General features: G+C 39.3%; 1 protein-coding gene across 2 annotated transcripts in view; it reads left to right on the top strand.

The window, feature by feature from the left end:
- LOC122811508 (advillin-like) overlaps positions 1–13,508 on the top strand; it is a 731,661-nt gene that overhangs the window by 96,820 nt on the left and 621,333 nt on the right. The window contains exon 1 of one of the 2 annotated variants that reach the window (XM_044083390.1): positions 6,937–6,989. The exons of the other annotated variant lie outside the window; for it this stretch is intronic. Coding sequence (XP_043939325.1) covers positions 6,952–6,989 — 38 coding nt within the window. The 5' untranslated portion in view covers positions 6,937–6,951. Of the gene's footprint in view, positions 1–6,936; positions 6,990–13,508 lie in introns of those variants that run through there. 2 annotated transcript variants of the gene reach the window in all.

Raw genomic sequence — 13,508 nt, 5'->3', positions numbered from 1 at the left:
TGTCAATTCTTATCTTAGGAGGGAGCTTATTCCAAATGTCACCATTGGAGATGGAAAACATTTACCAAGCAAATATATTGAAGAACATGAGAATATTGACTGACTGGTGACTGGATTGTATAAGGCTCCATGAAGGTGGTCTCCAGTAATAACCCTAGAAATGGACGGACAGTTTGAGTAACAGAGGAATTCATGAACCCATCATATTTGTGTAGATGTGATAACATAGTTATATTCAGGCACAGGGGAGAAAGTGGTAGATGCAGCTACTGTGTCTAGACACATGAGAGGCATATTATGTCCTTTGTCTGCTTTGTTTCAAAGTAACAAGGCTAACTTACTAAAGTGGTAAAAAATGTGTACAAGGTAGAATATACAATCCTAATCTGGGGGCTTTAACTTCTCTAGCTTTGGCTAAGGAAAATTTAGCCCTATAGATTTTGCTCAAAATGAAGCTATTGTTTGCAAATGTGTTACGTACATGGGAATTGAAATTATTAGTGATGGTGATGCAAGTATTTCAGTCTGTACTGAGTGAGGTGACATGGAGTGGGTTTTCAACACAGAATGCATTTTGTCAGGACTGAGCAATTGCAGAAGGAAGTTTAGGGGTGGGTTGGTGTAACAGCCAAGATTTTTGCCTCATATTAAAAAGTACAGAGCTTGATTCTGACCTCTGTTTACTGGTTAGGCTGAAAAATATCCCTTCAGGGCAGTTAGCCTAGTATTCAACTATAAACAAAAAGCATTAATATGTTTTTGAGGCATTTAGGAGCAGAACTATGCAATTTAGCCATGCATCTTATCTGAAAGGATGAAAACAGAAGATTGCAGAAGATGTGTGGAGTAAATGCAGACATACCCATAGTGGGATTGTCTGCAAACTAGATGAGCTTGGCCTTGGCTTACCCATTTAAGGGGATTGATACAATGGTTAAGGTGTTTACATCACAGGCAAGAGGTACATGATTCAATCATCACTAAAGGAAATTAGCTAAGCTTAAAATGACCCACAAAGGCAGCTAGTCCAGTACTTAGGTGGGAGTTTGGCATAATGGCTAAGGTGTTTACCTTACAAACCCAAGGTACAGTGTTTAATTCTCATATGGGGTAATTGGCTAGGCTGAAAATAGCTCACAAGGGCAGTTAGCCTAGTACTAATCTATGAACCTATGTAAAGTGTAATAGGCTGAAAATGGCTCACAAGGCAGTTAGCCTAGTACTAATCTATGAACTTATGTAAAGTGTCATATTGTTCATGAAGATGGTAAAAATAAATGGGCCAAGGATAAAGCTTGGGGAACATCAGCTGCAAGAAGGTGTTGTGCTGATGTAACAGAATTCCACCTCAACACCTGTGACCCATTCTGTGTGCAGCTGCTAAACGATCTTTTAGCAATTAGTAAGAAGTGTAAGTTCTCTAAATTCTGAATGCATTTGCTACACATGGCAGTATCAAAAGCTGTTGATATTTCCAGTTCTACTGCACCTATAAATTTTCCTATGTGAAGTTCACCACAAATGTATATCTAACCAGATCAAGAAAGGCTGTGCTGGTTCTATAATGGGGTCTAAAAGCTTGAGTATGTGATAGCAGGTCTTTTTGGAGATACTCCATAGTTTGTTTGTAGATACATTTTCCATCATTTTTTAAATTGTGCAAAATAAGATGGTTGGACAGTAGTTGTCAATGGAAGTGGAAGGGCCATCCTTAGGTGGGGAGAAATGCAAGGAACCATTCCAGAAATTAGGTATCATTTATCCATAATGCCACTGTTAATGAGTATATTGAATGGGAAGGCAATAGCAGGAGTGGACATTTTAAACATTCTTGAGGGAGATTATCTATGACTTGGGATTATTGTTTGACCTTCATGAAAAGGTTATAGTCTGAGGAGGTATAAACTAATAAGATGAAAAAATATGATACTTTTTAGGAGAAGGTTGAATACTGTGTATTGGAATGGAAATGTAGACACGTTTTGTGGAGATTTAATATCAAGGTACAGCTGAGGCTTGGAGAGTATCCAGTCTGGAGTCATGATGGTTGGATCTCTGCTGTTTGCAGATGATGATGTTGTCTTCTTAGCTTTAAGTGTCTGTGACCTCCATTGTGCACTGCAGTACTGCTGAGTGTGAGGTGGATAGGATGAGAATCATCATCATAGCCATCAAGTGCTTCCCTCCAGAATCAGAGGACAAAGTCAAAAATAATGAAGGACAAAGGCCCCAAATCATCATAGCCATCAACTACTTACCTCCAAACCAGGGACAAAGTAAAAACATAATCAAGGAAAAAGGCCCCAAAACATCATAGCTATCAAGTGCTTCTCTCCAGAATCAGGGAAAAAGTGAAAAATAATCAAGGAAAAAGGCCCCAAATCATCATAGCCATCAACCGGTTACCTCCAATATCAGGGACAAAGTAAAAAACAATAAAGGAAAAAAACTCCAAATCATCATAGCCGTCAACTGTTTACCTCAACTTTCAGGGACAAAGTCAAAAATAATCAAGGAAGAAGGCCACAAATCATCATAGCTATCAAATGGTTGCCTCCAATATAAGGGACAAAGTCAAAAATAATCAAGAAAAAAAGGCCCCAAATTATCATAGCCATCAAGTGCATCCCTCCAGATTTAGGGACAAAGTAAAAAATAATTAAGGAAAAAGGCCCCAAACCATCTCAACCATCAATTGCTTACCTCCAGTATCAGGGACAAAGTAAAAGTAATCAAGAAAAAAGGCCCCTAATCAGGAACTTTTTTTAAAATTCTGCAACTACTGGCTTGGAAAGCTGACAAAGTAAGAGAATATGAAGTAACAGGCATTTTGGAGATTAATTCTGTAATGGTCATTATTTTCTAAGTATAATATATGACATTGCCTCACAAAAATAGAATTTATGAAGGACAGCATCAGCACCTGAGAGGAATGAATTTACCCCTTCTACACCCAGGGTCAGTTCTAGGCCAGAAAACTGTGGACTTTAGTCTAAACATGAGGGAGGAACTGAAGGTGACGTGGAGGAGTCTGAGTCCCTGGGATCTTTTTCAACGTGAGGGTAGAGGGGATTGGGAGCCTGACCAGAATATGGATGTAGCAGTGGCTGTACTGCAGGTGTAGTACTGGTCTGTGCTGGAGAAACAACAGTCAGAGGGAAAAGATCTCGGGTTACAAGTTATGTCCACTTCCTCATCTATGGTCATGAGCTTTAGGTGATAACCACTGTCATGAAAGGAGATACTGCCAGTCCGGCTATCTGGAATTTTGTAAATAATTATATGTCATCTGTGAATATCAACATGATTCATATGCTTGTGTTACAAATGTATTAGAATTGCATGTCATATAAGATAGTTTGTACAGATGTGTGCTGAAGACATATTTTACAAAGTGCTCTTTAAAAATGGATCCACAGCATGCTCTTCTGGAATGGAACAGAAATGTACATACACTATTGTAACTGTTTGAATGTATATATTTTAACAGTGGAAACTGGAATAGAAGAGGTTAACTTCAGAAAAATAGCTGAAATTAAATTACTTTATGGCAGCAAGAAGACACAATGTCTAAAACTAGGGAACTTTCTGCATTGTGTTGCAGGTGTTTAATTGTTTTATGACTTCCATCAAGTAATACATTTTAGGAAAAACCCTTGTGTATGTATTTTCACAGGTAGATGCTAAATGCTACCAGCTGCATCAATTGTTTTTTTTTCACCTGGGATAGAGTCAGATGACAAAAACTGATGTCATTCTGCAAGCTATCCCAGCAGTAATATTTGAGATATTAATTTGGGAAGTATCTTAGTGAGAGACAGTATTATGTATTTGTCTTTGACCTGACATCAAAAGTCCACTCTCTACATCTGTCTTGCTTGCTCTGAAGTAAATGTACTAGGATACAGTATAATTCTTTTAGATATAGTCAGGAATATATCAAAGCTTAGCTTAGATATTTTTCTTTATTTGAGACTGTCCTGCAATGTTGTTTTAAATATTTCCTGTGATTTTGAACTCTGGTATCACTGTGCATATATATTTAGTATTGTTTTGTTCTTTTAATATTTATTATTAAATACATTTAAACATTTCATTGTGGCTGATCTTTTTTAGACTTATTTAAGTTCTGAGAGTACATGTATATTTATTTGGTGACACTGTGTAGGTCACTCCTAATAGCATTGCTCTTGGTCAAACTACCATTTGTATTGATAGTAACATTACACAGTATGATTGGACACCCTTTGTTAAGGGCCTTAAAGTAGCTGATAAAGAGTTGGCTGGTGGCAGTAATAACTACCTTATAGTCTGGGCAGAAGGGGGCATAGCTAGTAAACCTGGGCCAGCCTTTCCCAGGTGTGTGTGTGTGTGTGTGTGTGTGTGTGTGTGTGTGTGTGTGTGTGTGTGTGTGTGTGTGTGTGTGTGTGTGTGTGTGTGTGTGTAAAACAAATGTCCAGGAGTGTGTGTATGTGTCAGCTACTTGAGCAGGGAGACAAAGCACTGGATGGACAGAGAGAGTGTTGGAAGCTTGGCTGTGCCAGTGGGGAGTCTTACTGGGGATCTGGGGAAAGAGGGAGAAACCAGCCCTGGACTGACTGTACTCTCTATGTGCTCTTAAGGGAAATTGCACTTGATGCAGAGAGGTGCATCTGGAAATACAGTGTGTGTGTGTGTGTGTGTGTGTGTGTGTGTGTGTGTGTGTGTGTGTACCTGTCATTCTCCCATTGTTTGTCCCCCACACATCCTAGTGGTGAGGATTGAGGCTCCTTGATTACTGGGCCAGAGGTGGGGTGTCACAACTACAAAAGGTGAATAAGCTCATGGAAGCAGGCATGAGTGGTTTAGAAAATAGTTAGTTGATATTATGGAAACAGACATGAATGGTTTAGAATACATGTATAAATGGGCTGCAGATTAATATTGATGTGCTAGACAGAGGTGAAAAAGGCACAATCACTGGTATCATAGAGACAAATAGGTTCATAGGTAGGTACTAGGCTATCGGCCCAAGGGCCTATGTAAGCCTAGCCAACAAGGTTCCCTGGCTTACGGCACCCAAGAAAGTTATTTTCCTGTGCCACTGTCGAGCAGAGACACAGAAGTGATCCCTGGGTTGTATTTGCTATTTCCCATCCACTCATCAAGATTTTTCTTTGAGTGCTAATGAAGAACTTTGCTTGACATAGATGGGTAGCCTGTTCCAGAGTATGGGAAGTCTCTGGGATAGGAATCTATCCCTTCAGCATGTCCTGTTTATTGTGGTGACAAGGTTTAGGTCCCTAGAGCGTGTAGCTTGGAGGGATTGGGATTTCTTTAGGTGTAGCATGTCCAACAGCTTTGGGTTTGACACAGCTTTATATGTTAGGCAGAGATCACCTCGGAGTAGGCGATATGCTACTGAGTAAAGCTGGAGTTTTTTGAGGCGGTCAGTGTAGGACATTTGTTTGAGTCCAGTAATCCTCTTTGTGAGGTACTTAAAAAGAAAAGAAAGACTGTTATCAGAATTCAGCAGTGGCTTTCTCAGTCGACTGCCTTTTTTCTGTAAATGATGCATTACAGCCAGGCAATGTTATTTATAATTATAATGAAATAGAACCACAAAGAAAACTATTTTATGTTATAGCTGCAGATGGAAAGTGAACAGGCTGCATGAGACAGCTGTACCTGATAGTTAACAAGTAGCAAATAAAATTCTTGCTAACAATAGTTCTGTAAGGTTCAGGTATTTCCAGTACCAGAACCATGTACATACCATTGATGTGTGTGTTGCCTTCAGGACATTTTCTGTTGCAACACACAACTTGTTGAATATCAGTTACACCAATAATCTGATCCCTAGTTTGTCTGCCCTTCTGTACTCTTGTATGAATTGTTGAGTTCATTGTATCATAGGCATTTGTCTGTTGAATCTGGAATTCATTGCTGAATCCATTTTGCTGGAACAAACCCTTAATGTACTGCACTATTCTGAACAATTGTTTTTCCTTATTGTAGGGAGGCTGCTAACGTTTTACCTGCTATACATGACTAGCAAACAACATAATCAGAAAATCACCTTCATACTATCTACCATATTGCAAAAAAGCAGGAAGTAAAAATTCATGAACACAGGAATGAAACTGACATCTGAAACATATGTTAGGTTATAGTGTACTGAGCTGAATGCTAGGGTGACACTGTGGAACAGTGATGGGTGCTGCTGTCTCTCAGTTCTGTATAACAGGGTTTGATCCTTATCATAGGAAAATGTCTGTGAGAATGTTCTTCCCATGTCTTTATGGGTTTCTGCCAAGTACTGCAGTTTCTTCCCACTTCCATAAGATGTGTTCCATATGTTGATTGGCTACTCTAACATGGACACATTTGCCTTTACATTCACTCAAATATTATGTTTGAAAGGGAGCTGTAAGACACAGTATGGTTAACAAATCATTAAATAAATAAAAAATATTTTTTCACAGCATTATTTTTAAAGATTAATGCAACCATAACTGATGTTTGGATTATATGGTAATATAAAACTATTCTGTAAGCAGTCACTTATACCCAGAGAACACAATAGATTTTCAGTCTGTAAAATGACTAAAGGAGGAATAATACATATGCAGTGCATAGGACTTCAGCAATGCAAAATGCCTTGAACCTTTTAACATAGTAAGCTCCAGGGTATTGTTGTTTGATTGAAAACAGAAGAACTGTAATAAAGTGACCAGGATTTATGCTACTGCTGATTTGTAGCAACTGTTCTGGCCTTATTTGAGAGAAGTGTAAAAGGGGTTGCTCCCTTGTAAATAATTAATCATTATTTAAGTGACAACTTATGGGTTAATGCTGATTAATTATTGAAACACTAAGTAACTAAACCTCAGCTACTCACAAGGGAGGGCTAATGAGTTCACACTCATCTAGCAGTTTGCTGTAATAGTTATGGAATTTCTCTAGAGAGCCATGGATTACTGGAATCGTCACAGAATAAAAATCTTAAGGTAATATTTAACAGGTGGATTTCTGTGTAGTAGACCAATGAATAGCTGGTGAATAATTGCTGATTTTCTGCAAAAAAATGCTGAGTTGTCATTTTTTGGGTACAGTTTTCAGAACAGGTTATGACTAGTAAGTTTGCTTCTGTGCATTTAAATATATATGGTTCTTACTGCAATACATGTAGGAGTTTTTGTGACAGAAAAAAAAAGTTGGATGTTGCTATTGAATATATATTAGCAACTTTCTGCCTACAGCCGCTGTAATATATACAGTTTGATTTGTTGTAGAATATCAAGTTCATATTTACAGCTCTCATTGGAATACATTGCCTTGTGGGAGGGGTAGACAATTCACTGCTGTCGGATGAATGCATTCAATTAATCTTATTATGATATGCTTTATGCCCTTCTTTAATGGATAGTTATGTAAGATGAACTAAATTAAAAAAAAAAAGTTTTATCAGAGGGAGGCCACTTGCTAACATTGCTAAAGGCTAACACAATCACATAACCATTACATTGCTGTGTGTGTGTGTGTGTGTGTGTGTGTGTGTGTGTGTGTGTGTGTGTGACATGAACAGGCTAGAAAGCAGAGGTCTGCATACTGCAGAACTAGTGTTTACAAAATGTTGTAATGGCAGAAGGTTCTCTGAGATCACATGTCTGAACATATAATTACAGCCTTTGCTTTGAACAGTGCATTGATCCAAGGAGATTCTCCCATTTTGTAGAACTGTGGTATAATGTTGCAGGGTTGCTGATTGTTTAGACTGTTTACTTTAGACAGAGGTAGCTGTTGAACATTGCAGTGTATGCTATTTAGTCAGTGCATCTGTGAAATATGTAGTGTAGATTTCTGTTGTGTATTGCATTTGTAAAAAATATTAGACATACGAGGTAGCATGATAAAATGAAGATGTTAAAAAGAAAGTCATCCAGCTCCGAACATATTTTTTTTTGGTATTCAGCTTTTTTTTAGGTAACAAGGAACCCTTTTTCATTCCCCATTTATATAAAGAAAGTCAGCTTCTTCCATATGTATGCCACTTTTTCACCTTCTTAGACTTTGTGATAGTGACAATGTTTGCAATCCAAGAAACAGCATTACAAGTCCTGACTGACAGTGTTATATCTCAGCATGCATGCAATTATTGATGAGATTATCAAGTTCCCCTTATGATAAAATCCTAGCACTTCAGATACCTTTCTAGCCTTTCATGTATGTTATCAATAAGGGTACATGTTTTACAAAAGTGTAATAAATGGAAGTGACTACACATGGACCATGGACTATACACCGGAATTTCATAAAAAGTATTTCATAAAAATATTTTAGGGTTTTTACATATAGTATATAATATGTGCAATGAGAAATCATTAACAGTATTGATTTAAGTATTCTTACTCATTTTATTGTCTCTCATCTGAGTCCATAAACATATACATGCCACACCGCCTACAGCTGGGACTTTGAAATTAATGCAGTGTGTGTATTTGAGTTTAAGACTTCCTGTTTTAGACCAAGGTAAACTCCTCCCTTCAGCAGGTGCCTGAGCAACCAGCTGATTAACGTGGAAACAAATAGTCCCTGATTGCAAAGATAAAGAACAGATGCGTGTCTCGTGACATTCTATCACGTAATTAATTTAATGTAAGGCTCTGCATCAAGCTTTCAGTGTCTGTTTTCCAGAATGTATCAATAAAAAATGAATGTGCCTATGTTACCTGCCTGTTCAGCACATTTACAGTCTTCTTAATAATACTTTTAAACCTATACATCTGTCAGAATATTCCTGATAACATGTATTTCTTGTTCTCATTAAACTTACAACGGTTGTTTATGATGCTGCACCTAGCTAGTTCCATGATACGTAATCATGCTCACGACATTGTCATCAACAAGTATCAAAGACGTGATTCCTTGCTTTTGTTATTCATCTTTCTTAAGTCAACACTTTGTTTTATGTGTATGAGACTTTGTTCTAGAATCAGAGGATATACTGTTTTACAAATGTATGCTTCTATTTGTCCATAGTTTTAGTATAGTAACAGTGTTATATTGTTACTAATGCTACTCTTTTGGTGATGACATCCTTCACACACTCCATCCATATACTCTACACTAAGATGGAGTGGGAAGAAGGATGAGGATTATGGGAAACAATCCATGTGTTAAGTTTGTTGTGAGAAAAAAGTGGAGCAGTTTGGTCTAAAGTGAGTTTCCTCATTCTGTGGTGCTTGTTTAAAAAACTGTTACTTATACATCAGATTTTAACATAAAAGAGATTATTTGTAATGAGATATGGTAGTATTTGAAATTCAAATAAGATGAATGATGCCTCTGATTTATTACAAAATTAAACATATATTATTATGCAAATAGTAACAGATGTAAAACATGGTCCAGTAGTATTTGAAAGAACATGTTCCCTTGAGTTTTTCTCTTTGTGTTTACATTAGAAAAGTATATCAGAGTTTTACAAGCAACAGCAAGTGATCTTTATTTGCTGAAATAGATATTTTCAAAGGATTTAATTAAAAAGGTGATTTTTGGTAAGGACTTATAGAAAACAGTTTCAAAGGACAATAATTACCAGTTGCTTTGTTGAAAAATATAAGAACATAAATTGTTTCAAACTGTTTTATGTTAATGTACTACAGAGTTCTGTGTATGAAATAAATTTATGCTTTAAGGTTAGTACTGGATGCTTTATTATCGGAATGTTAAATATATAAGGGATTCACAGATCTATCTGGGATGTTAAGAGTCTAATTTTTCCTCCTGAAGGTTTATGTTAGGAATAAGCATATGTACAAGTGAAATAATAAAACAATTTCTCTTGGAACAAGATGTAACAAACTTTTATTTATTTATTTATTTATTCATTCATTCATTCATTCATTCATTCATTCATTCATTCATTCTTTGTTGGCCAAGTTAGTCCCCTTACAACAGTAGCCTCTGTTCATAGGAGACCTGAGATGGTAGTTTTACTACTAGGGGAAATTTGGCCAGGGTATCAGGAAACTTCCCCTACTGTTTTCAATTGGAGCCATGGGATCTTTTACATCCACCAGAGCTACCACCATCTGAAGTAGATGGTGTCTCGGTTAAAAATCTCAACTGAAGGCTGGCATGCTCAGGAGTGCAACCCTCTCCTCCCATGCTAAGCTGTAGCAATCCATCTACCTACTATAGGTTCATAGGGTCATAGGCAGGTACTAGGCTATCTGCCCGAGGGCATTTATAAGCCTAGCCAGACTGTGTCGGCTTTCGCCACCCCATTAATTGATTAACTGATCCTCTGTCAAGCAGAGCCAATGAAGTGATCCCAGGGGTGTAATTTCTGTTACCCATCCCCTCGTCAAGGTTTCTCTTATAGAGTGTTAATAAGGGGCTCTGCCTGATTTAATTTGGAATTTTGTTCCAAAGCATGGGGAGTCTCTGTGACAGGAATCTATCTCATTAGCATGTTCTATTTATTGTTGTGGCAAGGTTTAGCTCACTAGAGTGCATGGCTCGCAGTGACTTGGATTTCTTTAGGTGGAGCATGTCCATCAATTCTGAGTTGGACATGGCTTTGTAAGTCAGGCAGAGATCACCTCTGAGTAAGCGATATGCCACTGAGTACAGCCGGAGTTGTTTCAGTAAGGCTGCATAGGACATATGTTTGAGGCCAGTAATCCTCTTGGTGAGGTACTTTTGTGGTCTTTCCAGCTGTTGGAAGTGTCTTGTGAGGTACATCCCAAATGAGGCATTGTACTCTATGATGGGTCTAATGAGTGACGAGTAGAGGGTCACTATAACCTCTTTATTTCTAGATGCAAACCCTTTAGTAATTAGATGGGCCATATAGAAGGATTTCCTAACTACTTTGGTAATATGATTGTCAAAGGAGAGATTACCTGGGTCCCCAGATCTCTTATTACCTCTTCTGTATTAAGGGGGCTGCCACCTATGTGGTAATTCGTGGGTGTTTTGTTTTTCCCAAATGGGATGACTATGCATTTTTTGACATTTAGCTTGAGGCCTTGACTTTGACACCAGGTGTCCGTCTCAGTAAGGCACTTTTGGAGGATGTCCGTGTCAGCCGGAAAGTCAGTTATGGCTACCAGTTTGCAGTCATCGATGAACTTGGTTAGCCATAGTCCTCCTGTGTTTGCCTGTACTTCTGAGAAGTATATACCAAACAGTAGAGGTCCCAGGACCGAGCCTTGCGGGACACCACTTGTGACTGGTTTAGAGTTGGACCTGGAGCCTGCTATTCTTACCGTGTGAGTTCTGTCTGTAAGCCAGTTAGCAACCCATCTCATGACGTAGGGGTTTATGTTCAGGCTGGTGAGTTTTTCTGTAATACCTGAGTAGGGAATGGTGTCAAAAGCCTTGGCGAGGTCAAGGTAGGCTGTGTGAACCACCTTTCCCTCATCTATGGCCTTGGTGACTGTCTCAAAGAAGTCAACCATATTTAGTAGGCATGATCTGCCCTTAACAAAGCCGAACTGGGTTGGGTCAAGTGTTTGGAGGTTCCCAATGTCTTTGTTAATGAGTTCCATGATGATGCACTCCATAGCCTTGCAGACCAGGCTAGTCAGGCTTATTAGATAGTTACCAGGGTCAGTTGTGCCCCACCCCCCTTTGTGGAGAGGAATAAACCGTTGCTGTGCACCATTCTATGGGCATGTAGCCTGTGGAGAGGCTGAGGTTGAACAGCGTGTTTAGGTGGGGGGCTTGGTTAGCTCTGTAGTTCATGCAAGACGCAGCCTGGGACACCATCTGGTCCCACTGACACTGTGTTTTTGGCTTTTGAAATGACTGTTTTCACCTGTGCGTCTGGGATTTTTGGGCCACTACACTTTTCCGGTATTGTTGTGGGTCCTTTTGGAGGTGAGAGGGGGTGAAGTTTGCACTGAATCTATCTGAAAGGATGTTGGCAATATCAGTAGGTTCAGTATATTTTGTGCTATTTTGCACTAGTTCAGTGCATATCTGCAAGTTGCCACTTAGATTCTTAACATAGCTAAAGAAGGCTTTGCGGTTATCTTTTGAATCCTTGGCTATTTTTCTTTTAAAGATAGCCTTGGATGATTTCATGAGGGACCTTAGTTTCTTACTGATACTGATCAGGGATGTCTTTCCTTCTTGGGATTTGCTTTTTTTCTGAACTAGTTTCCTCCTTCTATTGTATAGCCTGTTTATTGCAGGGGTCCACCAAACTGGTTTCCTTCTCTTAGAGGAGTGAGTCTTGGTTTTGCTAGGGATGGCATGATCCATGCATCCTTGTAGGTGCTCATAGAGTGCATTTGTAAAGGTTTCTGAATCTTGGGCAGCATTAACCTTTAGTCTGGGGGCTGTGAAACTTACCACCTCTGTCTTAAGTAAAGTGAAGTTTGCTTGAGAAAAGTTTTTTACTATGGTTTCCTTAGTTGGGGGTGGTGGTGGGGTGTGGACATCCAGAATTATTAGTTTATGGTCTGATGTAACCAGTGACGGGTTGACCTCCGGTGTGGAACACCTGTCGCCCATGTTGGTGATGACCAGGTTCAATATATTTTCACCTCAGGTAGGGGAGTTTACCAGCTGATCCAGGGCATTTGAGTTGATGAATTCCAGGAAGCGCTGGGCCTGGGAATTTGTACTCGAGTAGTTTTCCCAGTGAATGGTAGGGTAATTGAAATCGCCCAATATCAGGGTGTTTGATAGGACCTTCATGTTTTCCAGTGTCTCCAGAAAGGTGGTGTGGTGGTCCTGGGTCATGGAGGGTGATCTGTAGAAGTCCACAATTTGCATTGCAGATTTGCCTGATGTTAGTTGCACATGGATGATCACAGAGGCATCATGCTGCATCACTAACCTGGAGGTGTAGGTATCCTTGATGAATATGGATACACCTTCTCCTTTTGTGTTTCGGTCCGTGTTCTGTGGCCGAAACGTGTGGTATGAGTTGTAGCCCGGTAGTGCTGGGGTGCTCCCTGGAGCCTTGAACCAAGTATCAGTTACTGCACAGATGTCGACGTTCTCCATACTGAGGAGCGCTTCGGGCATGTGTATTTTGAGATTTAAACTTCTGGCATTGAGTAGCATAACCCTCAGTTTTTTTTTTGATTGTGCTGTTTACAGAGGTGGGTTTGACTTTTGAGCCTTGCCTAAAAAAGGCACTATGGGGCAGCAAGAGCCTTGGCCAGTATTCAAAAGCCTAGTGGTGACAGGTGCAAGCCGTCTCTTGTGAAGCAATGCGGCTTGTTGAGCATGTCGTCCCAGGCTGACAGACACTGGATACCCTTTGAATGACACCAGAAGCTTAGCCAATTGTTGAAATTGATAATTTTTTTCTTTATACTGATGTATCATTCTTGGTGAGGGCAGGTTGCTACTCAGGGTCAGGGTCATACCAGCCTGGGCTGCATGATCAGAGAGCTCTTCCATGTCTCTTTTCATGTAGTCTAGTACGTCTCAGGTCATTCACACCAACATGAACAATGACAGCGTCATATTTGTACTTGTTCTGGAGTGACCTGAGTGCT

The sequence above is a fragment of the Protopterus annectens genome, chromosome 9.part0, assembly GCF_019279795.1.
Source record: "Protopterus annectens isolate FY-2018-M chromosome 9.part0, PAN1.0, whole genome shotgun sequence".
Lineage (NCBI taxonomy): Eukaryota > Metazoa > Chordata > Ceratodontiformes > Protopteridae > Protopterus > Protopterus annectens.
The sequence above is the reverse complement of the archived record's forward strand: the minus strand, read 5'-3'. Positions and strand labels throughout refer to the sequence as shown.